General features: G+C 51.2%; 1 protein-coding gene across 3 annotated transcripts; it reads left to right on the top strand.

Moving 5' to 3' along the window:
• Window positions 1-1681: 1681 nt before the first annotated feature.
• Window positions 1682-24068, top strand: MOB3C (MOB kinase activator 3C). Of its 3 annotated transcripts, none has more exons than XM_071436670.1 (6): window positions 1682-2232; window positions 2849-2904; window positions 3380-3543; window positions 9828-10327; window positions 19149-19351; window positions 22509-24068. In XM_071436670.1, the coding sequence occupies exons 4-6, from the start codon at window positions 9910-9912 to the stop codon at window positions 22536-22538; spliced, it is 651 nt and encodes a 216-aa protein (XP_071292771.1). In that variant the 5' UTR covers window positions 1682-2232; window positions 2849-2904; window positions 3380-3543; window positions 9828-9909; the 3' UTR covers window positions 22539-24068. The 3 variants fall into 3 exon arrangements, with proteins under 3 accessions (XP_071292771.1, XP_071292770.1, XP_071292769.1); XM_071436669.1 differs by having other exon boundaries at window positions 3373-3543; XM_071436668.1 differs by having other exon boundaries at window positions 1682-2904; window positions 3373-3543.
• The last annotated feature ends 209 nt before the right edge of the window (window positions 24069-24277 follow it).

The following is a 24277-nucleotide window of genomic DNA, read 5'->3' as shown; positions in this document are numbered from 1 at the left end:
CCTGTGTCCTGACAAGCCTTGCGAATCTGCTTCGCTGCCCGGGGCCTCTTCCCGTGCCTGCCCCTGAGCTCCTATGGAGCCGCCCAGTGCTCCGGGCTCACTTCCGTCCCTGCTTCCTTCCCCCGATAAATCCAGCCATGCACCTGCCTTCAGGAGCGAGGCCAGCATTCCCCTCTTCCTTCCTCCAGGGCAGACAAATGCCCTCTTCACAATAACGCATCCCTCCTTCCCCAGAGCTGTCCCTCGGACCTTTTCCTCTCTCCCAAGTGACTCCTGCTTCCCCTCCCCACAGCTGGGATACCGGCTGGCTCTGGGACCGTGGGCTCTCTGCTTTTTGAGGTTTCCAAAACCTCACGTGAGGGGTAAGTCCCTGAGCTGGAGGTGCTGCTCACCCCTGTGGACTCGTGGGGCTGCAGCTGATGTGACTCCAGCCCTCCTGCTGTTCTCCTGGCCCCTCTCTTTTGGCTCCAGACTGGTGAGGGTGGGAGGACCCCATCTCCCCTCCAAGTATTTTGGCTCCATCTTGCCTGGATGTAAATCCTGGCTATGAGTTGCCTTTGGGATCTTTGCTATTCGGCCAAGCCCCCTCAGTTTTGGATTTCTGCCCATTTTCTGCAGGGATTTCAGTTGGAAGTTTCCTCCTGGCTTGGCATTTGCTCTTGGGAGTTACATCTGCTCCACAGACCTCCACTTCACACTCACAAGGTCTGAGGACATTTTGTTGTTTCCTGCATCCCAGGTCCCCAGGATGGAGGACAGCAGCATTGCCCAGCCCTTGCTGGGACTTGGGGTGGCTGTAATGAGCATCCAGCACTAGGCATAGGAAAAGACTTTGCCTGAACCTGCCAGAGTCAGGAATGTGGCTGGTTTGCTGGTGACCAGGAAGAGTCTGCTGGATTACTTGAGCTTGATCCTGATTTTAGAGGTGTTACTTGGACCTACCTGCAATGGCTGTGAGAGATTCACTCATGAGCAGGGCAAGGATGACATGGGAAAGGCTCAGCCTGCAGGTCCAGGAAGGATGCACACACAGAGCTGAGCTCTGAGGTTATGGCTCTTGTACTGGGTTAGCTGGTGACGGTGGTGGTGGGAAGCAGCTGCACAGATGAATTTCACAGCTTGTGCTTCCCTTCTGCCTCAAGAGCTGTGCAGGGCACTTCACCTCAAGGTTTTACCTTTTCTGCAGATGTGAGACCCCTCAGCCATCTCATGCTGTAGTGGATGCAGAGCACAGAGGAATCCTGCATGTCCTTGGTGTGTCCTTCTCCTGTCACCTGGTTCAGGATCTGCCCTTCAGCCACATCCCAAATGAGGACAGGCAGAAAAGCAAGGGCCTTCTGGGGTGTGCAAGCTTCAGTTACCTTCAGCCCCAGTCAAAATTGATCCACCACTGGCTGCTGCCCAATTGAATGGGCCCTGCAGTGTCTTCTTCACTTCTACTAACATGCTGCTGCAGGTGCCAAAGAGTTCCTATTGCACCTGCACCAAACCAACCTCACAGAGAGAGGGAGGAAAGCAGAGCAAATGCCTTGCAGGGCTGGGCTGAGCTCCCTCGTGGCTGGCTGGTCTGGGAGGCTGCTGAATGAATTTACTTTCAAAGACTGCCTCTGAACATTGTGCCTCAAGAGCAAGCCCTGGCATCACCTGCAGCTGAGAAGCTGTGTTCTGGGGAAAGGAGTGTGGATCCTGCAGAGATGCATCCTGCTGCCAGGGAATCAAACCCTCATCCTAAACCCTCCAACTTTATGCAAACGTGCCCATCAGCCGCATCCTCCTTGCCCTGTGCCCCACTCCCCAGCTCTCCCCATCACCTGCAAACGCTTGGCTAGACCCGAGTTTAACGCACACGTAAGAAAGGCCAGAAGCGTTTCCCTCACTAGAGCTGTCCCGCTGCCAAACAATCGCGGACGTTTCAGCGAGGCCGGAGCATCACACATCTCATCCCCAGGGAGCGACACGTCACCGTGCCCGGAAGGGAGCCGCGAGTGTCAGGGCCACGCTCTGCCTGCCCCTGCCGCGACACCCGCCAGCATCACCCATCATCAACATCGCTGCTCCAGCCCCACCCGGGACTCTGACCCCAAAGCAGATCCCGGCTCCTGCCAAGCCATCCCACGCTGGCTGGCCGCTCCTGCCGGCGCCGAGCGTGCTGGCTCGGGCTTGCCTTTGCTGAGCAGGATTTAAATACCGCAGCGCGCTTAGAACTCACCCCACCTCCGACAGAAACGGAAAGTAAGTGCTCTGTGCAGAGAAAGTTTTTCTCTTTCTTTCTTTTCCCCTCTCCGGCATTTCTGTTTTGGATGGCATCCAGCTTGGCCTGGCATGGAAACCCCCGGCTGGTTTTTTGTGTGTGTGCGTGCGGAGCGGGGAAGGATGAAGGGAGAGGGACTGTGAAAAGATGGGGGGAGGAGGGGAAAACGCTCCGGGATTTCATCTCCTTTCCCCAGCTCCCTGCTGTCCTGTGAAAGCCGGAGCCAGCCAGCGGCACGGCGCTGCCCGCCAAGAAGGATCTCAGCATCCAGGAATGGAGCGTGGGTGCGGGTGGGAGTGAGTGCCCACCCAGGAGCCGGCGAGCCCACGGCGGCGGATGCTGGGGGCTGGCAGGCCCGCTTCCAAGCGGCTTTTCCAGGGACAGCTGGAGCTGCCGGCAGGGTCAGGATGTGACATCACTGACCGGAGAAAAACCCTCGGCCCCGGCTTCTCTAACGAAACCCCCGTGAGCGCTGGAGCGAGGCGGTTCTCCCTGCTGCTGTTGCTGCTGCGATCCCCAAACTGCCAATAGTCCCGACAGAGAGCCTGGCTTGGACTTTGTAACTTTTTAATTTTTTTTTTCCTTTTCCTGAATAAGAGCGCAAAGTGCAGCGGAGGGATTTGAGACTGGAAGCCGCCGTGCCGGGGAATGAGGTGAGTCCTGGGAGGTGAAAAGCCAGCACCGCACTGCTGAGGATGCTCCCGGGGTTCTTTTAAGCACGGAATGGGCAAGACCGGGGTCGGCATTAGCCTAGGAAAGAGCAATTCTTCACCCAGCCGGGCCATGGACGCCTGCAGAAGGCTCTTCCCCTTCCTCCGGGGTGTCCCAGCTCCGCAGCCAGTGTGTAAATACCAGGCAGGGATCCCCTGTTTGGGGGATGCTGGGCAGGGATCCGTGCGAATGACCGGCGCTGCGCAGGGAAAGGGGTCCCTCGGGGGCAGGGGGACAGGCAGGGGAAGGCAGCACACGCGTTTCCCGAACGGGACAGCCCCCGCAGCGGCTTTGCCGGTGTCGGTGTCGGAGGGAGGATGGAAAGTTGTGGGCGGGGGAACTGGGTGAGAGCAAGCGGTGGAAATGGGTTTTCTGCAGCTGGATTATCTCCTCTCGTCTTCTTCCTTGAGCTCGCAGGCCTGGAGCTCCCGATGTTTGGAATTACGGCTCTGACAACGGAGTAATCACCCTTGGGACTGAACCAGAGCTGTTGGACACCACTGAGGCCATTGGACACTTCTTGTCAGGGCTCACAGCAAGTTACTGCTAGTAGCAGAGAGATCTCAGCTCCCAGGAATGAGGTACCCCCACAAGCCCCCAGCCCCACTGGGTATCACACCTAAAATGAACTGGACATGCTGCCTCTAACCTGGAGAGATGCTGCTTTGCTTTTCTGCTTGGAGGTGTTTTGTGTGATCTGGGAAAAACTTTTTTTTGGTGCCTTTGGGCCAGAGAGCTGCTGCTCTGTTGGTGGTGTGGCAGGGAGGCAGGGCAAGGAGCAGGACAGAGCAGGGGGACAGCAGGGGACATCTGTAGGGCGGGTGTAAGCAGCCCCATTCCTGGAAGCCATCCAGGTCCGTTTCTCACGAGCTGGGGATTTCCAAGCACCATGTGAGTTAGGGGAAGCACCAGCACAGCTTCCCGCTGGCAGCTGTCCCCAGCTGGAGTGTGGGGCCTGAGTCCTGCTTTGCTCCAGGGATTTGTGCTCATGGATGCTCTCATGGGTCTCTGCGGCACCAGGGGAGTTTGCACAAGGAGGGTTTGGCAGCAGGGAGATGCTGCTGAGAGCCCAGGGCTTCTCTGAAGCTCCCCCAGCCCATGTGCTGGGCCTTGATCCCCCTCCCGGCATCTTGTCTTGGCTCATTTCCTGGAATTTTCTATCGTTTAGGTTATATTTGGGACCAGCAGCCAATAACCCCGTTCTCACGGACAGCCCAGCTGGGGCTTGGCTCCAGCAGGAAGCACAGAGGGAGTGGGGCCAGTGCCCCAGGACTCTGCTCCCCAACAGCCTCCTTCTGCAGCCCCCCTTCCTTAGATGATGACAAGGCTGGAAAGGCTTATAAAAAGAGGGAATGTGCTCCCTTCCCTGGAAGCACCATTTGCCCACAGTCCCTCCCTGGGTCAGGGCTGCAGTGTCTGCAGTTCAGGGATGCCTGGGAGAAGTCTTTGGGACATGAGTTCCAAGGAGCAGCCCTGGTTGCAGAGATGCTCTAGGACAGGCTGAAGACCAAACTGCATCTGGACTTCTTTGGGGCTTGAGGGGAAGCTCAGAGACAGGGCTGCTGACTCCCCAGCCGGGCAGTGAGGCTTCCTAGAGCAGGGAAAAGCCAGCTGGGGCCTGCAGGTCTCTGGGCAGACTGTCCATCTGGAGGCTGGCTGTCTGTCTCAGGGCTCTGGCACATGGTGGCTGAGCTCATGCTGTCCTTCTCCTCCACCTGGGATAGGGCTGGGTGGGACTTTGACACTGCCTGTGGTGGGGAGAAGGGAATCCCCTAAAGCAGAGAAGAAGTAGATATCTGGGTGCCCCAAAGGCAAGACCCCCTGGGGAAGCCCGAGGGGGATGTGCAGAGCTGGTGGTAATGAACCCACACTTTGCTCTGAGGTGCCTGGAGCTGGACAGGTCTGTGCTCTGCCTCCTTGGCCTCTTCCCAAAGCAGTGGCAGCTGGAGTCTCCCTGCAGGCTGCCACAGTGCTGGACCCCTCGTTGTGCTCCCCACTGGTGGCACTGCATCTGGAGCATGGGAGGTGCTGGTGTCAGAGCTTTCCTCTCTCCTTACCCTTCATGGTTGTTAGTGCTTCCCAGAGACACTTGCAAAGCACTTTTTCCCCTGAAGCCTTTGCTGTTGCAGCCCTTAAAGGGAGCCTGGGGAGGGAGATCAGTTTTGAAATTGGGGACACTGAGGCAGAGAGCAGCACTGTGACCATCCTGGAGCCTGACAGTGCATCTCTGATCCTTCCTGCTGGTTTTCTGACTAAAGCTTATTTAGAAAAGCAGAGGTTTTGCTTGGTGACCTTGCCCCCGTGCCTGTAGGACTGTGAGGAGGAAGCCACACTCCCACAGCTCTGCCTGCTCTTCCCTTTTGTTTTGTCGTTTCTAAACAGATCCTTCAGAGTTGTTTTTAATTTACAACAAAGCCTTTGCCTTGTTGTGTTCCTCTGTGGTTTTCAAATGATAAGAAAGAAAGAAAGTAAGAAAGAAAGCAAGCTAGTTTAGATAAAAAACAAAACCAGCCCTCAAACCTGAAATTAGCGCCTAAGTCTGACCCTGAACTTGCATCCCTCCTATCCAGTTAATTTCCTTCCATCTCTGGATTTGCCAGCAATCTAGGACATCAGTTTTTCAGATATCTGTGCCTGCTACCTCCCCAGCAGTGGTTCTGCCTTGTCCTTGCACAGCTGAACCCTGTGCTTTTCTGATTCTTGCTAAACCCCACTGAATTTTGCTTTTGCTGCTGCTTTTAAAACCAGCAGAACTGAAGCCAGCAGAAAAACCAGGGCTAGGACTGAAGCCCAGCAGCCTTCATGGACAGGGATGGGATTTGTGGTCACTCAGCTGGGTTTGTAGCCAAGCTCCTCAAAGCCAAGGCTATTTTGGGAGCGTGGATGGGGGGTGAGCACTAAGGACACCACAGTGTGGATGTCCCATGGGAAATGCCAGTCTCTGTCCTCCCAGAAACTTCGCTCATCCTCTTCCAACCATCCTCTGTAGGGACACAGGGTGACAGCAGGGCAAGTCTCCAGCTCCACCTGCTTCACTCCTTGTCCACTCAAAGCTCAGGATGAGGTTTGGTTTGGGGGTTTGCAGGTGCCTCAGAAAGGGATTTGTGACCCCTGGAGTGCCAGCAGCAGCCTGTGATGGGAACTGTGGCGTGGGGAAGAGGGTTTGCAGCCTTTGCCAAGGTTCCTCTTGGAAAGCTTTGATTTTGCATGTGGGAGCTGAAGGCAGGGAGCTGCAGGCTGCTGCCGTGGCGCCGGCCGGGGCGGGACCTGTATGATCATGTTGTAGGAAGTTGCTGCCTAAGCTTGCTGGATAACACTTCGCCCTTAGGATTTCCCAAAACAGGCAGGGTGAGCAGAGATTAGGACTTGGACGGGTGTCCTGCCCCACCCTAAGCCCCAGTGGACCACAGCATGATTTCTAGGAACACGACAGCCCTGAACATCAGACTCAGCTGAACTTTGCACCATAAACCTTGGAAGAGTTCCCATTTTCCATCTCTTTACATGGATCTGCCCCAAATACTTGGCCAATGGTGGAAGAGCACCAGTCGTATGCATAAAGGTGGAAACTGGAAAAATCTGATTTTGCATTGGCTGGAGCCCTTTTTCACCAGTTAGACTCAGGATGTGTCTGAGTCCATTCACAAAGGATTTTGCTTTCCTTCCCAGAAAACAGGAGGGTGCTGAGTTTCTGCCTGAGGGGAATCTGAGGCATTGGTGACTTTGCAAAGCCTGTTTGCTCTAAGCTGGTGCATCCCATCTCAGTGTCCCATCTGCAAGGGCCAGAGCTGGGATCTCATCTCCTGGTCCTGGCCACCACTGCTCCCATGCTTCCCTCTACATTGATCTCTCTGGGCAGCGAAAGCTCTGAAGTGAGGTGGAGAACAAATGTGTTCTTTGGCTCAGTGCCTCTCTCTGCTTCTTCAGGTCATAAATCCCAGGGTGTAGTTTTGGCTTCGTGCTAAATGTAATTTCTGGAGAACATTTTTCTCCAGTGAAGATTAACAAGGTCTTTTAACAACTTGGTGATTTGATAGTGGTGGTAGTGAGGACCCTGAAAAGAAAACTGCTGCCTGGGGAGCAGAGAGGCTGTGGTGCCATGCTGGCATCCTGCAGGCTCAGGGACAGGTCAGCTCCAAGCACTTGGGCAGCAATGGGTTTTACTCTCCATTCCCACTTGAACAGATGAATGGTAGAAAAACACCTGGCAGATGTTTAGCAATCTTGTTGCTCTTTTTCTTTTTTTTGAACTGGTGTTTTATTCAGATGGTGCTGAACCACGAAGCACATTCCCACCTGCCTGATGAGTGAGAGCAGCTTGCAGGGTAACACAGAGATCCAGCTGTGGATGATGCAGGGATGCAGTTGTAGATGAGTTACAGGTCTGGATTCAGCAGATGAAATGTTTATTTCCCAGTGGCTCAATATTTGCAGAGGACTTGCAGTGTGGGCACTAAAAGAGAACTGATTTCACTGCTGTCAGCCCCTGCAAGTGACATGTTTGGTGGGATGTCATCTGCCAGGGTGGCTGCTCATCACCATGGAACAGCCCAGGCTCTGCAGAGAGGAGTCTGCAAACAGCAACATCTCCTGAAGCAGAGCAGATGACCCAAGGCCAGCAGAAATGGTGACATAAAGAAATGTTGGCATGACTTCCCTTGCTGAAACTCCAGGGAAACCTGGCTGCAGGGCCAGTCACTGCTCAGCCCCATCATTCCTACTTTGCACTACGGGCAAAGCCTGCTGAGTGCCTGAGGGTATCCCAGCACTTCCTACATTACCAAATTAGGAGCCCTGTTGCAGTGGTTATATATAAATATATATGTATGTATGCATACATGTTTTTGAAAGCGTTATGTGTTTGCAAACTCCCCAGAAGGCTTTTTTTAGAGGTGTTATCAACAGGATGTGCTTGAATATGTGGAATCCAGGAAGTCCTGGATAAGGGCTTTTCTTTAGAGCCTCACTGTGCCCAGAGTCCCCTGGCCTCCCATGGGATCCATAGGGATTGCTGTAGCACAGGCCATTCCTGAGGGACAGACAGGAGTCATGATATCATGCTGGCTGCATTGGCTGGCATTTTGGAGAGATTGTGCTCTTTTCTGAAGTAGGAAATAAACTCTTTGTCATGGTTGGAGCCAGTTGCTTGGAGCAGGGAAGAAAAAGCATCCAAGAAACAGCCTCCAGTCATTGCCCAAAAATAAATGAGGGTGACAGGGATGTGGCCCTTGAAATCCCACCCAGCCTCATGAGATGGGCAAGGTCTGCAGATACTCTGGTGTTGAAGTCATACTGCATAACATTGTGTGGTGGCTGTGACCCTCTCTGGGGGGCAGAAAGCACCTAAAACCACACAGGTTTTGTACCTGGGTACAGCAGAACAGGGCTCACACGGTGCTGTGAGCTGTGTAAGAGTGGCAAAGCTCTGGCTGCAGCCTGTGGGAGAGGCTGTGGTTGTGCACTAATGGCATTCATGCTGGGCTTCCCACCAGCACCAGGGTGTGCATCCATGAGAGGGTTTTCCACATGCTGGCTGCAGTGCAGAAATCCCTGCAGGCATTGGGATGATCACTAGGTGCTGCTCCCTCCAGTGATGACCCTGGGGTGAGCCTTAAAGGGAGCAGAGGGTTTCACTTGAGAGATGTTTAGCTGATCACAAAATAGGACCGGCCTTGGGCTCAAGACTGAGTTTAGAAAACAGAATTTAAATAGCAAGCTTTTGGCTAAAGCTGTCTTTTTAGTGATGAATGTTCATCCAAGGTTTGTACCATTCCCTCCTGCTTGTGACTTTGGGTCAGTCACTTCCGTTTCCCATAAATATTTTCCTTCCTTTATCTTAACTGCTTCTCCATCTCTTCCCATCAGGGGGAGGCTGCTGGAAGACTTTCTCTTTCCTAAGCCTCAGCAAGGCATTTAACACAAGGAGGCTTTGGCCTCACATTAACACCACTGGTGATTAATGCAGGTAACAAAACAAACAATTCCAGCCTGTCCAGGACAGCCTCGGGCAGATGGGATTTCCACTGGATTTCAGGGAGGAAAAGGAAAACACAGCCCTCATCTGTGCTGCTACTCTTGTGCAGGAAGGGGTGAGCTCAGCACTTTGCTGAGCCCTGGAGTCCCCCGGAGCATCAGCTGCACCACCCGAGGGCTGCCGTGTGCATTGTGTGCATGCCGGGAGAGCCGGCGGCATCCTGGCAGTGTTGTTCTGCTGTGCTGGGCTGCGTTTCCCTCCTTCGGATGTGGGTTTTGTTCTTTTGGACAAACACACCAGGCAGAACAACAAAAATAATCCCCCCTTTTCCCATTGATCCTGGCGCTGGGGCTGTGTGAACCAGCAGCCAGCTGCGGTCGCAGCGCGGTCCCCGGGGCCTCGCTTGCCAGCCACTGCTGCAGGGTCAGGGGTTGTTTGTACTGACAAGTCCCTGGGAAAGAGATGCTTCCCTTTTGGCAGGAGAGGGAAAGGCCACCAGAGTGGGACTGTCTGAACTGGTGAGCTCTGCTGATATCATGGCTCTCACTTTATTGCAGCACTTGTTGGTAAAAGCCTAGAAGGAAGAAGTTGGCTGGAGCCTGGTGAGCTCCTGAGGTGCTCAGGAGGGAGGAAGGGATCTGTCTGCCATCAAGCCTTGCATGGGGTGCATGTGGCAGGGCTTACCCTCGCCAGTGCCAGGAGCTGCTGTGTGAGGTGGCAGCAGCTGCTCCAGCTCACCCTGGTTGGTGTGAAGGGGCCAGAAGTTCACTTCAAATCTGTGTCCCCACGTGCTGTCAGAGCAGTGGGGTCAGCCCTGAGAACCCCTGCAAGTATGTCTGCACATGCTGCTGTCTTCACATGTGACTGAAATGTGTCTCCTTCTCCTCCCAGAAACCTCCATCCCTGAAGACCCCAGGTCTGGGTTTCATGTTGCTCTGAGCCTCTGCCCTCACCCTGGCTGGCCCTGCCCACAATGGCCCTGTGTCTCAAGCAAGTCTTCAACAAAGACAAAACCTTCCGTCCCCGAAAGAAGTTTGAGCCGGGCACGCAGCGCTTTGAGCTGTACAAGAAAGCCCAGGCCTCCCTCAAGTCCGGGCTGGACCTGAAGGCAGTGGTGCAGCTGCCTCCAGGTGAGAGCATCAACGACTGGATCGCCGTGCACGTGGTGGACTTCTTCAACCGCATCAACCTCATCTACGGCACCATGTCGGAGTACTGCACCGAGAGGAGCTGCCCCATCATGTCCGGGGGGCTCAAGTACGAGTACAGGTGGCAGGATGACAGCAAGTACAAGAAGCCCACCAAGCTGTCGGCCCCACAGTACATGTGCATGCTGATGGACTGGATTGAGATGCTCATTAACAACGAGGATGTCTTCCCCACCAGGATAGGTGAGTGGGCTCTGGTTCCCTGCAGGAAAGCTGGGCTTGTAACCGGTGCAGGTTCCCAAGCTGCACATCAGGGTTGGTATTGATGAACTTTGTGATTCAAAGTATTGTGGTGTTTCCCTTTCCGGGTGTTTCTCAGTGTCACAGCCTTTTGCTCAAACTGAGTTTGGGATTTCTCACCCTACTATGAGGGGATGTGGAACACAATGTTCTCCTTTTCTGTGCTTGAACTTATTCTGTGTTTGGGAGAAATGAAGGCTGGGTAGGTCATTAGCTTCCTTGCCTTTCCTCAAGAGGCTGAGCTGCAGAGCTGGTTAGAGGTGGTCATCACATCCCTGCTTTTCTCTCAACTAACCAACTCAGTTTCTTTCTGATTTTCCGTGTAGGTTCATGGTCTCAAGGTCCAACCCTTGCTGCTTCACTCCTCAGCCCCTTTCCATCTCAGCCCTGATTTGACCTCACATCTTGCTAGGTAGCTGAGGCATTGCTTGAGCAGAGATGTCCCTAGGATGTGGCCTTGCCACTGCCAAGGCCCAGGGTGTATGATACACCTCTTCAAAAAGAGCTGCCAAAGGTAGCACAGCTTTCAAACTAACCCCTCTCCTGCTGACCTGCAATGCTCAGCAGCTGCCAAGGCTGATATTAGCTGCTACTTGGCTGTTTTTTGTCATTTGGGGAGATGAGTTCAAGGGTTGGAGCTGATGGGGCTTCCAGAGTCTCAGGTCATGCCTTGGAGAGGTTGTTTTTCAGACGGAACATGAAACTACTTGAGTGTAAAAAAAAAATATTTAAGGGGCTTGGGGCTGGAAAGGCATAGCTTTGCAAGTCTGCTTGACCTTTTTTTTTGCCAAGCAGACAGAGCTTTATGAAATCAGTGCAGCTTATGGTCAAGATTTTCATTAATGTGCTGGGAAATATTGAGGAAAATGGTCTGTGTGGGATTACTGGCATTACTCACTGTTGTAGCCCCATTTGGCTGTGCTGTACGTGTAACTCTGTGTCTTTTTAAGGGAAGTCTCTGGCCCTGGGAGCCTGAGAGGGGTCGTGAGTCTCTGCAAGCAAGAGGGCAGGCAGTGCCTTCAGCCTGGTTGTGCCAAACTATTTTGGCTTTGGGATGGGATGACTCCTCCAGACCCCTGATCTGATCTGACAGCTCTGGATTTGCCTGGAGTTTGGCTGGGACAAGTCCCTGAAACCAAGGCCAGCAGGCACTCACTGCTTCTTCCCCTCACTGGTGGTCTGGGGCAGGCAGGGAGCACAGTGCCAGCTGCTCGTGCTGGAGGACAGGCAGGATGATGCCTTTGGGCTGTGTGGGAGAGGCAGTCCCTGGGACTCACCAGGGCATTCACTGTGCTGTGCAGGCATCTTTCCCTCGAGGGTACAGTGGTGTCCATGCCCTCCAGTGAACGGAGGAGGCTGGAGGTGTGGCTGGCTGACAGTCAGTGCAGGATACTCTGGGACAGCAGTCCCAGCCCTGCTGGGGACAGCAAAGTCCCTGGTCATTCTGGCTGCTCAGACTTGCTGCTGCTGAGGGGTGAGACAGCAGCCACAGGGAGCAGGGGAGGTGCTCCTCTTCCTGATGTGGCTTATCCCCAAGGAGAAGATCTGCATGCCATTAAAAGCAGAGGCACAGATGTGGATTTACTGTGTTTTCCCTCCAGCCAGAAAGGAGTGACGTGATCCAATTTCAGGCCTTTCAGGTAGGATTTGGGATGTGATGCTGCTTGACACTGCTCTGGGAAGTAAAGGTGCACAGGGAGTACTAACACCTCAAAAAGCAGCCAGCCATGGGAGGGACATTGCAGCACCCCCTGCTCTCCCACATCTCTCTCTCTGAGGTACAAGAGCCAAATACAGTCATGGTCCTGGTGGTTTTCACCTCATTTCTGGCACTTCTCCCTCTGAGTTGTGGCAGAAGGATGGCTGGTTTCCATTTCTCCTTTCATTTCAGTTTAGGGGCAGTTCTGGGTGAGATCCAGGATGACTGTAGATGAACATGGGTCAAATCCATTTTCTTCTCTTCCAAGGCTGTACCTGGGGTCCCTTTTCTAAGCCCTTTTGTTGTGGGGACCCTTGTATCCCCTGAATGATTTCAGGCCCTGTGTCAGCATGTCTTGGTGGTTTTGGCCTCACAGAAGCAAAAAGGAACTCAGGCTGAGGTGGCACTCTAAAACACATGAAAGGCTGTTGGGGGAGGCATGGGTAGGAGGGAGCTGGTGGCACTTTGTCATCAGTGTGTCCCCAATTATCTGCCTTTCACTGGCCTGCCTTGCTCACTGGTAATTGCTTGGCAGCTCTGGAATTTCAGAAGATGGAGTGTTTGGCTGAAGGGAAATGCACTGGATGACAGAGGAGGCTGGCCAGGATGTGGGGCTCGGGGACAGTGGCCAGGGTGACCAAACAGAGGTGCTTAACCTCTCTCCTAAAGAGCAAGCCCTTGGGAAAAGACCCAGGACAAGGAGAATTAGGCACTGAGAAGACACAGAGGAGATGTGATCTGTTTTAAGGAGGGGAAAGGAGCTTGATGAGGTGATGAGGGGAAATTACAAATGTCATGCTTTGGAGTTGTGGTGAGACTCTTGGATGTTAGCAGCAGAGATGGGATTTAGCTTGAAGGTTTTTTTCACTCCTGCTTGTGCTGGAGAGGTTCCTGGCACAGCTGCCCACTGTCTCAGCAGGTGTTTCATGAGCTGTGTGCAGCTCAGCTTCCCCTCCTGGCCCCTCTTTGCCATGTGCAGTAAAGCTGTCCCAGCACAAAGATTTCCCTGGCTAAGGCCACCTGACCACAGACAAAACAGACTTTTTTCATTTTAAATTTGTTTTTAGAAGCAGCAAATGTTCCCAAACTCACAAACATTGCTGGAGGCTAACCTCAGCATCCTCCTGCATCCAAGAGCTACACAGCCTGAAGCAGCTCATGATTGCTGGTAGGCTCCTGACACTTGAGAGGTATCTCATGGGTCAGAGGGGGGAAATCTTTCATCCCAGAGTGAGAGGCTCAGCTAGAAATGAGCAGAGATGGTTCACTTGTGGGTTCACAGGGTCCTTAGGCACCACAGGGGACACCTTGGCTGGGGTAAATGGTCACAGCTGCAGCAGCCAGAGCAGAGCTGGGCTGATTTGCACATTAAAGCATCTGCTCCTCCCGAACAAGTCAGAGGTGGGAGAGGAGCAGAGTGCCAAACACCTTTGGTTTAGCCAAGCTGTGTGATGCAGAGCTCTTGCCAGCTCTGCAGTGAGGCAGAGGGACAGCTGGCACCCAACATGGCAGGAAGGGAGCCCGACTCCAGCAGAGAGTTTGTGACCTGGCAGAGTTAACCAGCAGGACTGCAGCCCTCAGATGGCACCAGCAGAAAATCCCTGTGGTGGAGATTATTAGCAGGTCTAGGGGGGCTGCCAAGGCCCCTGCATTCCACAGCAAGGGTTGGGAGAGATTCTGTGCCTTCCCCATGCCCAGGGAAATCTACCTGCAAGGCTCCATCCCACTGTCTAATCCTTTCTCTGGAGTGGGAACCTGTTTGTCAGCCAGTTAAGATGAGACAAATCCCTGCATGGAATGAGCTCTGCCAACCTGATGGCTATAAATCTACAGAAGCAGCAGCTTTCCCAGACAACCCATATCATTTGGTGTGTGCTAGTGCTTTGTTTCCACTTTCCAACCAATGTAGCTGTCCTGAAAAATACATTTAAATGGAGAATAAGCATTTTCTCCATGCAGGGAGAAGAATAAATGATTCTACAGGTGTACTTTCACCAGCTGGTAAAACTATATCAGTAGATTTATTCAGTGAGTGGACATCCATGAACAAATTACCACCTGGAAAATATCCTCTCCTCCCAGTAACCATCGTGCCCTGTGGTGCCTGGCCCCAGTGCTGTGCTCAGGAGGAAGGATGGCAGGGTGGGGTCTCCAGGCCCCATGGCTGTGTCTGCGCTGGCCAGGCCAGCATCAGGCTGGTTGCACGAGGCCAGGTGTGCTCCATCAGCACCATGGTGGCTGCTGAAGCCCCATGGTGCTGCTGTTAGATGAGTGCAGACACAGGGTTTGGAGCAGCCCCAGCACCGGAAGCACCCCGTGCTGTCTGCCAGATTTGCCTGTGGCTCGACAGAGCACCGGCCACAGGAGGTTTTGTAACAGTTCTTGGAAAGCTTTTCAAAACTCAAACCTGTCATTTAAGCATAGTCCCAAAGCAATTATAAAAACCAGAGAAAACCTGGTGCAAAATTATCTGATACTTTCTTGCCATAACAACAGGAGAGAAATGTTCAGAATTCAGCTAATTATCGGTGTTCTCTCAGCTGGCTCTTTTTTACATAATTTGTTGAGGTTTTTTTCCCCTGCTTTTTTTCTTCCAAAATTAATACCACACCAGCTTGCAGCTGCCGTCATGCCATTAGTTTTAAACAGGGCTTTAAACACTTATTTTTAGGAAAAATGAATCACTGAACACCACGGTGGCCAAAATGAAATTGAGAAATAACAACAACAATTCATCACGAAGTTCACTGAATTACTGCATTTGCAGAGGAAAAAAAATACAATTGCCAAGAAGCAAAATAGCTTCCCAGTACTGATTCATCATGAAAAAATTAAATTGGCTGGGGCACAAGTGTTGGGGATAGGAGATGGCAGGAAAGATCCAGGACTCTTTGGCAGTCCCTTACCCTAAGCACAGGCACTTTGTTACCTCTCATTTTCATTTCCTTATACACATGCTTTCCTTATGTTTTGAAGCAATCAGCACAGAGTGGGGAAAACAGATTCTTTGGAGCTTTAAATAATATCTTGGGATTTTCAAGCAAAAGGTCCAAGACAAACTAAAGGTGCCAATTCATTTCAGGGCTGTGAGTCACTCTGCTTGGAGTGAAATTGTACCTGCTGTACTCACAGCTTTTGCCTTGGCTTGGAGCAGAAATTCTTCCTAATATCTAAACTAAACATCATGCAAGAGCAGTCAAAGGGTGGCTGCTGCCTGCCAGACTGTGGGCTGCTGCTGCTTTCTCCAAGGTTGGTGGATGGTGAGCACTAGGGAACTAAATGTAAAGGTAATTTCAGTGCTTTTAAATCAGCCCAGGTGGGCTTTGTGATGTTCTGCTCCCCTGGGGCAGTTGGACCACTATCAGTGGGATGAGCTAGGATGGTGTTTTTTGGGTCACTGCATGTGCACAGGGCAGGGGAGGGTGACAAACCCAAGCAGTGTCACCCTGTTGGGGTGATTTGTCCAACCTGGAGGTCCAACCTGACTTTCCCCTGGCCTAGTGTATTTCTGCTAAGAGGACATCTCAGCCATGCAGGGCCTGCCCCTCTGGACTCATCCCTCTGTCTCATCCATCTGCTACTGTCCCTGGTTGGTGTCACGATGTGCCACCTTCGAGATGGAGCAAGTCCCCTAAGCAAGGGCCACCAGTGCCCCACACCTTGGTGGGAGCCCTGGGGGGAGCAGCTGCCCCCCTCCACATGTGGGGAAGGGGCCTCATTGCTCCACAGTCGCTGTTGCAGAGATCCCTCCCAGGAGCCAGAACAGCCCTGGTGGGAATGGCAGCGAGCTCAGTGTGAGGCTGAGCACCTGCACGGGCAGGAGGGATCCCTGTGCCATGGCTGTCCCCTGGCTGGGACGTGCTGGCTGCAGTGTGTGCCTGGCTGCAGGGAGGAGGCACAGCCTGCCCTGGCAGTGTCCCCTCCCGTGCTGGAGAGGATGTCACATGTGCTGTCTGCTGGACATCCGCTGCGCCAGCAGCGCTGACCCAGGGCAAGCTGTGTCCATGCCAGATCCTTCTGCTGCTCTCAGATGCAACCTTTACTGCAGAGCCTCTTCTTTCAGCTCTGGGTGAGGGGATGGGGTGTTTCTCCAGCTCCCCACCAGCATGGCCAGCGCCTGCTGGGACTGCTGTGAGTTTCTTTCCAAGTCCAAGGAGATCAGCAGCGAGGCACCACTGCTGGCAGAGGCAATCTGCATGTCACATATCCGCCCTGCTTCCTTCCCGAGGGGAAGTGCTTTGATCAGCTGGCACGGAGCCCTGTGCCAGATGCAGGGTCCAGTCAAGCATCTCTGGCCTGTACCGAGGGTCCTGGCACAGGAGACAGACATGGCTGCAGCATGGGGACAGGAAGCAGGACCCTGCTGTGCCTCCCTGGGCAGGTGTGCAAGCGAGGGTGTTGCGGGGAGAAGGAATCAGAGCCGGACTCAAGCCGTCCCAAAGGACCCCAGTGAGGGGGATGTCCTGGCATGGGAGCTGTAGAAATCCATTAGTGACAGGCAGCCACCGCTGCAGCCTGGCCGTGCCTGGAGGGGAGGGCGCACACTGACACCTGGTGATGGACACAAAGAAGGGCAGCTCAGCCTCAGCTCCGGGGAGCTTCCCATGCTCCTGGTTCATGTGAAACACAGTGGCTGAGTAGTCCAGAAGTGAGCTTGGAGGTCCTGGCAGCCTCATGGCATCTTTCCATACATCGTTACTTTAGGAGTTCAACAGCTTCCATAATTGTTGATGACCATGAAATTTTAATTAGCTGACCTTTAAAGATTCGTTGTAACTCAATTCTTTGACTCTGTGATTTAAGCTAAATCTCTGTTCCCTGATACAAAAGCTGCTTCTGGAGAAGCTAGGATGTAGCTGGAGGTCTTTTCTCTAAGTCCCTCAGCTGCCAGCATGTCCATGAGGACTTGCTGGTGACAGATGTATGAGACAAGACAATTCCTGGCTAACCTCAGGACAAAAGCTGTGGAAAGCCACTTGTCACCATCTGCCATGTCTGGAGGTGGCCCATCTGACAGCAGGATCTGCACCCTAGGTGCTGTCAGCCCTGGGAGCCTGAGATCTGTTTGATCTGCTGTTCACTCTCTGAGCTTGTTTCCTTCTCAGCCCAGGGCTGGGTTGAGCTTTTATTTGCTCAGCAAATCCTCACTCAGGGCAGAAAGCTCAAATGAAGTCATTGATAAAGCACTGTGTCCCTCCTGCCTGCAGGGGAAGCTGGAGAGCTCTCTGATCCCTGCCTGTGCCAGACTAGCAGGAAAGGAGAGCTCTGTACCCAAGGGTGCTGGGCAGAAGCAGATCTGCAGTCACATCTCTGAGGTGTTGGCATAGGATTGTACTTTGCCAGATGTGAACACCTTTCCTGAAAAGTCCTAATGGGATCTGTCAGAGCTGGTGGTGAAATAGGTCATGCTGAGGTCCCTGCTGCAGGAGCAGCTCTGGGGCTGCAGTGTGCTTGTGGTTATGCAGATGTGGCCACAAATCAGTCTCAAAACCACCTCTGTGTGATGCTGAGCCAAGATCTGTGTCCTTCTCCAAGGGGTGGCTGGGACATCCAGATGTGGCACGAGCTCAGATGCTTCAGCCCTGCCCTCTGCTCCAACACTGTGCATGCAGGAAAGGGAGACTGGGCTGTGCTCAGGGTGACTCTGCTTTAGACCAAAAATAATATTATTTTATTATTATTTTATGAGTTCCAAACCCAACACCTGCCCAACCCTGGTGACTGAAAACAAGCTCCACACGTGATGTGGGAAGGATGGAACCTTTGCATTTGCCACCCACAGAGGAGAGGGGCTCGGCACTGCTGCTGGGAAACAAAACTGCCAGGAGCCTTTGGGGAAAAAAAAAAGCTTTAATTGCCTAGCAAGGCTGGTGAGAAAGATTCAAAGATAAAATTACCATTTTTAAATTTTTAGCTAAGAGATTTGCTGATGCTTTCCTGTGCACAAAATGTGTGAGCTGGCTATGGTTGAGCAGAGTTTGTTTGGAAGGATTTTCAAGAGGTTATGTGCTGCATTAATAAGCTAAGGGAGGAGGCTGGTATAACCGTGGGAAGGGAGGTTTTTATTTTGTTCTTTGTGTATTTGCATTGAATTGCTCTGGGGAGAGGAAGAAGCCTCAGGAAAACAAATATCAGTTCTTTCATTCTCCTCCTCACAAAAAAAACCAAAAACAAAACAACAACAACAAAAAAAAAACAAAACAAAAAAAAAAAACAACAAAAAAAAAACAAACCAAAAAGTTTAGTGTTTCAAAGCCATGTTCCCTTTAGAGATTTACCCCAAGGTTGCTGGCACTGATGGTATCACACCCTGAGATTTTCATTGTGATAGCAGTGTATTTTGAAAAGGATGGAAATATCCCACACTGTGTCCTTGTACAGGACAAAGCTGAAAGTACAGAGCCAGATGTGGTGGGTCCCATCCTATGAGGATATCTCGGGATTATACAGGCACAATGAAATTACAACCCAAACATCATTAAGATGGGCTGTTTTCTTCCTGAGACATTTTATTGAAATAAGGATCAGGAAAAAGGTAGAGACCCCACCCATTTCTGCTGATGCATCAGAAGTGATGTCTGAGGGTGTGAGGAGGAAGGAAAACAGTAGGAGCCATGCTTTTGGGTTCAGAGGAAGGTATCTTTTCTGGTGGCAGATGGTTTGGCTTTGTTCATGGACCTGGATAAATACAATTTGACTTACATCGTGCCTGTGCAGGGTTGTAGGGGAAAGGCAGGGAGAGGGGGCAAAAGGATCTTCTGCCAGATTGCTCTGGATTGAGCCAGATGTGGAGAGTTGCAGCCTCCTCAAAAAAACCCTCTTTTTTCTCTCCTATGACAACTCTCCACATCCTGAGCTCATGCCCATGTGAAGTTGCTAGTTGGGCAATGAGGGAATATGTGGGAAGAGCTCAATGGCACACTGCCCCAGTGTCACTCTTGGCATTACACAGTGTCCTTCCTTGTCATCTATGACTGCCTGTCAAGCATGACAGAGACTTTAAATGCTAACTGGTTTCTTTTTTAAAAATGTTCAAATGGCTTCCAATTTGCTTCTGCTTTGCAGGTGTTCCCTTCCCCAAGCAGTTCCAGCAAGTTTGCACCAAGATCCTCACCCGCCTCTTCCGTGTCTTTGTCCACGTCTACATCCACCACTTCGACAGCATCATCAACATGGGCGCTGAGGCTCACGTCAACACCTGCTACAAGCACTTCTACTATTTCATCAGGGAGTTCAGCCTCATTGACCACAGGGAGCTGGAGCCTTTGGTAAGGATGGCCCTGGCATGGGGAGGTGGAGGGTGAGTGGTGTGGATATAGCACTGGTAGGTTCAGGTTGGGGCTGGACTCCAAGCAGTGCTGACCCTCTCTGGACTCTTTTGGCCACCCTACCTCAGACACACAGTCATGTTTTCTGTCCTGGGACCATCACCTTGGTGCTCTGAGAGAGAAATTCCCAGCAGCACCAAGGAAACCACTGATCCTTTCTTAACCTTTGCCTCTGCTGTCCTGTCTGTGAATTGAACTTCAATACCCCTAGGACCACCGCAGAGTAGTGTCCCCATAGTGACTTGGTAGCTCTAATGCAATTTGCACATCAAACTGTTTCCAGCCAGTTGTGCCCAAGTAGCTTTCAGGAGTCAGTTTTGAGCCAAAGTATCTTCTCCACAGTTTTTCTTTTAGCATTCCCTGCTTGAGATCCTAGTGTGAATTACACTGAGGCTGCAGGAAAGGCAAGCCCTGATAGGACACACAGCTTCAGACAACAGCCTCACTGGATCTCCCAGTTTTCCTACAGCCTCCCTTGGGAAGCAATTAGCCAGGCAGAAGGTGAGAGCCCTTGACAACAGCAGGATTTGTGGGAAGCAGAGGCCAGACAGCCCAGGGCTCATAAAGCAGAAAATGCACATAGTTGGTTTTGTAAGAGAAGCAAGTTTGTCACAGACAAGGTTGAGTGTAGTCTGACCTAGGGAGGACGTTGCAGTGGGGAAAGAATTAATAGGAAACCCAGTAGTTTGCATGCTGTGATAAGGGCTGGGTTGCAGAAAAGGCCATATCCAGCAGCAGAGAGTCAGGGAAGACCAAGAGGATATAATAATCCAAGAAAGAGCTGAGAAGAGTCCCAGCTGCTTGCTTAAGATCTGAAGGTGGGGGAGATGCCCCTGCCCCTGAGTGCTAAGCACTTTGCTCCTCTGCTTTCATTTGTCTCAGTCAATTTTTGGCCTATCTGCTCTAATTATGATTTAAGGGGATGCAGAGGTGATGGTCTAATTAGGGGAGACTTGAATGACAACACTATCGACTTTAATTATTTTGTAGAATTCAGTTGTAACATACATTATCAAAATGGCCCTCAGCTCCAGAAAATGGCAGCTCAGCCATCAGCCTATCCTCTGTCAGTGTTCCTCATGACAAACCTCCTCAGCATTGCTATACAGTCCATAGTGGTGTCATCCCCTTGGACTGCTGCTTGCTAATGTAAATAATTAACACCTGGCAGCCACGGCAGAGGCTGACTTTGCTAAAAAGGCTTTCAATGCTAGTGACTCACATGCAACATGAGATGACTGATGGGTCTCCATAAATCTCAGGTGAACAAATTCTTTCCTTGTGATGCAACCTCTGCTAAACTACAAGGAAATGAGACACATTTGCCCCTGGTCTATCTGTGTCTCATTGCCTGCCATCCAAGCCTCAAGCAGAACCAACCACAGGGTTAAGAGGAAGGACCAGGGAAGAGGAAGGGCCTCCTCCCCTCAGGCACTGAGCTGCTTTAGGTGTGTATGAGAGTGTCCTGCAACCAGGCTGCCCCATAAGCCCAGACAGCTGTCCTAACCTTGCATTTAGTTAGTCCCCATGAATCCCATGACAGACTTCTAAGCTTTCTCCTGGCTGAACCTCCCTTTGCTGCTTCAATTTCCCTTTTGTCAAGCTTCTGCTTCTGTGGGATGTGATTTCTTAGCTGCAAATCTTGGCAACTGAGAATGAGATCCTTTGTACAGCAGAACTAGCAAAAGGCAGTGATTCACTCTCTCAGTAAATCAGGGAAGATGGGGCCAGAGAGAAGCCATGCACTTGCTTCCTTGATGAGGGTAGCTCGTGGTGCTGGGCTGCAGCACTGGCAGGGCTCCACTGGTTATGCACTAAAGCAGAGCTGTGGGGATTTCCTGGGTGTGAGGAAAGCCTTGGACATTTGGGGCTGGTTTGAGGAGCTCACTGGTGACTTATCAGCCCCCTGGTCACTGCAGTCCCCCCTGTTCATGGCTGCTTTTGTGCCTGGTGTTGTGCTAGTGGGGTGGGTGCAATGCTGTTGCAAGAGGATGTGCACAGTCCTCTCACCCTCTTCTTTTCCTTTCAAGATGTTTGCAAACATTTCCTGTTTGCAATGTGATTTTGTGGCAGAGCACCAACTTTTCATTTGATGGCCAGGTTCTGCGCTCAAGTGATTTTGTATGTTACTCCTACAGGAAAACCCTCTCTTTGCCACTGTCCCTGATGGCTTTGAAAAACAAAGTTCTCAGCACTGAAAATCAGTTTGCTGCTTCTGTCTCTCTTGGTTATATAACTAAAGGACCTTTTTAGGGTTACTCAAGGGTCATTGTCCTTCCCTAGTTCCTCTTTTTTCAGAGTTGCATTTTTCCTTCTCCACGGACCAGTCCTCCTTCCAATCTATTTTTAATGTGCAAACCTTCCTGTGGGGTGCACAAGGGGACCTGTGGGCACACAGATTCACAAGCCACGAACCCAGTGAACCAGAATCACACTTTCCTCACTTCAGGATTTACAAGATGCTGGTTGAGCTTTTCAAGGCAAGGACAAATACCATCTTCCACCAGCTGAAAGCTGGACACCTTCCCAATGTGGCTGGCAAGATGCCATTCTGGCTAAAGAAAAGTCTGTAATCCTAAGCAGAGCTGGAGGTTTCCTGTGGCCCTGTTATTAGCACTCATTTGCATTGCAGTGTGACTGTGGGATCCCTTGCTGAAACCACAGGTCCTCTGGCTCAGCTGTGGTCAGCTCCTGGAGTGACAGCAGGGAGCTGCTCCATGTCCCATCTCCTAAGGCTGCAAAGAGGGCTCTGAGAGTGTCATCATCTTGTCTGGCTGCTCTGCAGCTGAGCCAGGAGCAGGACCTTCATCTTTCAATTTCTCAGCCAGAGCTCTTTCCTTGGACTGCTCTCAAGGCTAGAGCACAGCCAAAATAACCTTGTGCCACAGAGACAGGGGAGAGTGCCAGGATGGAGCTGCTGAGGCAGCTGAGTTCCCAGGAGGGCTGTCATGGGAAACACAAGAAGGCTCCCCAGGACTCCCACAGTTGTTTCCCTGGGTTGGTTTTGGACATCTCCCAAACTGCCTGACACATCACACTACTCCAACCTGTCTTTTGCACTTACTGTTTCTTTCTTTTCTCTCCCCCTTCAATGCAGAAAGAAATGACAGAACGAATTTGCCACTGAAGTCTTCTGGCAGATGAACTCAGCTGGCTCACTCAGAGTCTGGTGGGACAAGACAGACCTGTGGTGGGAGACCTCTTCCCTAGGACTCGCTCTGGGCATTCCAGTTCACTGACCTATGAACACTGCAGAAGTGCCTCATCAGGCCAGGACTGAATCCTAAGTTTTCCAAGAGCCTCTGGACAGATTTTTCTTCTTTTAATAGATACCAATCCCTGTTGTATGGTTCCTGTTTTAAAAAGCTACTGACTTACTGGAGAATGAGGCAAGTTGGTTTACTTTTGCACACTCTGATTTCTAAGACTCAATCTGACATCAAATTTTCAGCAACTTTCCCTCTTGTTTTGTCCTCAGCTACATTGATCTCCAGATATTTCATTATCAATTCCTGCCCTGTGAGCAGGTGTGACCTTGGCTACCAGGTGTTACCTTTCCCACAGGCAGTGGGTTTGTGGAAACACCTGAGATCAGCCCTGCAAAGCTGGTGGCATTTCATCCCACTGCCTTCACATGGTTAGTTGTTGATGTGCTGTTTTTAACCATGAGCTGTGAATGTCTCCTTCTGCCCTAATTCATGCTTTACCAAAGGAGGGACCATTTTTCCCTTCAAGGGATTTTTCACATTTGGAAGAAGGGACTTGATGATGTTCTAAGATGCATCCAGTACTTCTTGGACTAATGGCAAGTGCCCCATGACCAAGGAGGTGAACGAGGTCACTATTCAGTGTGATCAGCACACACTACCTGAGAAAGTCTCAAAAACTGGTGGAAAGAGACTCTTGCCAGAAAACAACATTTTCAACACGTCAGCACTTCCTGAGGTGCTGTCTTGGCTCAAGATGGGCAAATGCTGGTTGTAGAAACTGCTGGTTTTCCATGACCCAACCTTACAGCAGGTGAAGAAGAACTCATATCTCCCCTACTCTGCTCTCAAGGTCCCCTTTCAACCTAATATTCTGTGATTCTTAAACCTTTTTGACCATCTGCAAGCATACTATTGCTTCCTGGTCTGTGCCATTACTCCCCTGAAAGGTATCATGTCTCAAAATTTCCTCCACTTCTGCTTGCAGTGTCTGATAATTAGTGTTGTGTTCCCATTTTAATTTTGACAAAAAAGATTTCTATTTTTCCTTTTTTATTGTTTTGGGGGAGTGAAAATCAATTCGTCTGAGCCACAGAATTGTTATCTTTGTATTTCCTGTTCTTTTTCTGGGAAAGTTTTCTATATCTGACACAGATAATATTTATAGTCTGGGGTTTGCCCACTTTTGGGGTAGGGAGGGGATGTGGCTAGAAAATATAAATGTTTAGGCCAACATTAAAGTGCACAAGTGAATTTTTAGTGCTCAAAGCACTTATTTTGTTGTGAAAATATTTTTTTAATCTTGTGTACCAGATGTATATTTTTACATGGTAATAAAACAGAGCAAAATGGACACAAAACCACCTGATGCATCATTCCAATATTCTCTGTGTAAAATGATCAAAGTCCAAACATATTTGTTCTGTTACTAATTAAAGAAACATGAATAAGCCTGCTGTACTTCATTCTTCCCTGATCCATCTGTATTAAACAGGCCTAATGAAGAAGGATAACTTGAAGAGTGGTTTTCCCCTGACACCTGCAGCTCTGATGGATCTCAGTGCCACACTGAGACCTTGGCTTGCATCTCAGTGAGCAGCTCAACCCAGGCTAGTGGTGCTGGCCAGCATCCTCCCCCTGCAGGCCTGCACCAGAATTT

The sequence above is a fragment of the Agelaius tricolor genome, unplaced genomic scaffold (assembly GCF_023055355.1).
Source record: "Agelaius tricolor isolate 1412-34295 unplaced genomic scaffold, bAgeTri1.0.p SCAF_11, whole genome shotgun sequence".
Lineage (NCBI taxonomy): Eukaryota > Metazoa > Chordata > Aves > Passeriformes > Icteridae > Agelaius > Agelaius tricolor.
The sequence above is the reverse complement of the archived record's forward strand: the minus strand, read 5'-3'. Positions and strand labels throughout refer to the sequence as shown.

Bases quoted from the DNA above. Each gene is read 5' to 3' on its own strand.
- MOB3C (XM_071436670.1), top strand. From the start codon at position 9,910: ATGGCCCTGTGTCTCAAGCAAGTCTTCAACAAAGACAAAACCTTCCGT. The intron at 10,328-19,148 runs GTGAGTGGGCTC...TCTGCTTTGCAG, and splicing joins TGTCTTCCCCACCAGGATAG to GTGTTCCCTTCCCCAAGCAG. The intron at 19,352-22,508 runs GTAAGGATGGCC...CCTTCAATGCAG, and splicing joins ACAGGGAGCTGGAGCCTTTG to AAAGAAATGACAGAACGAAT.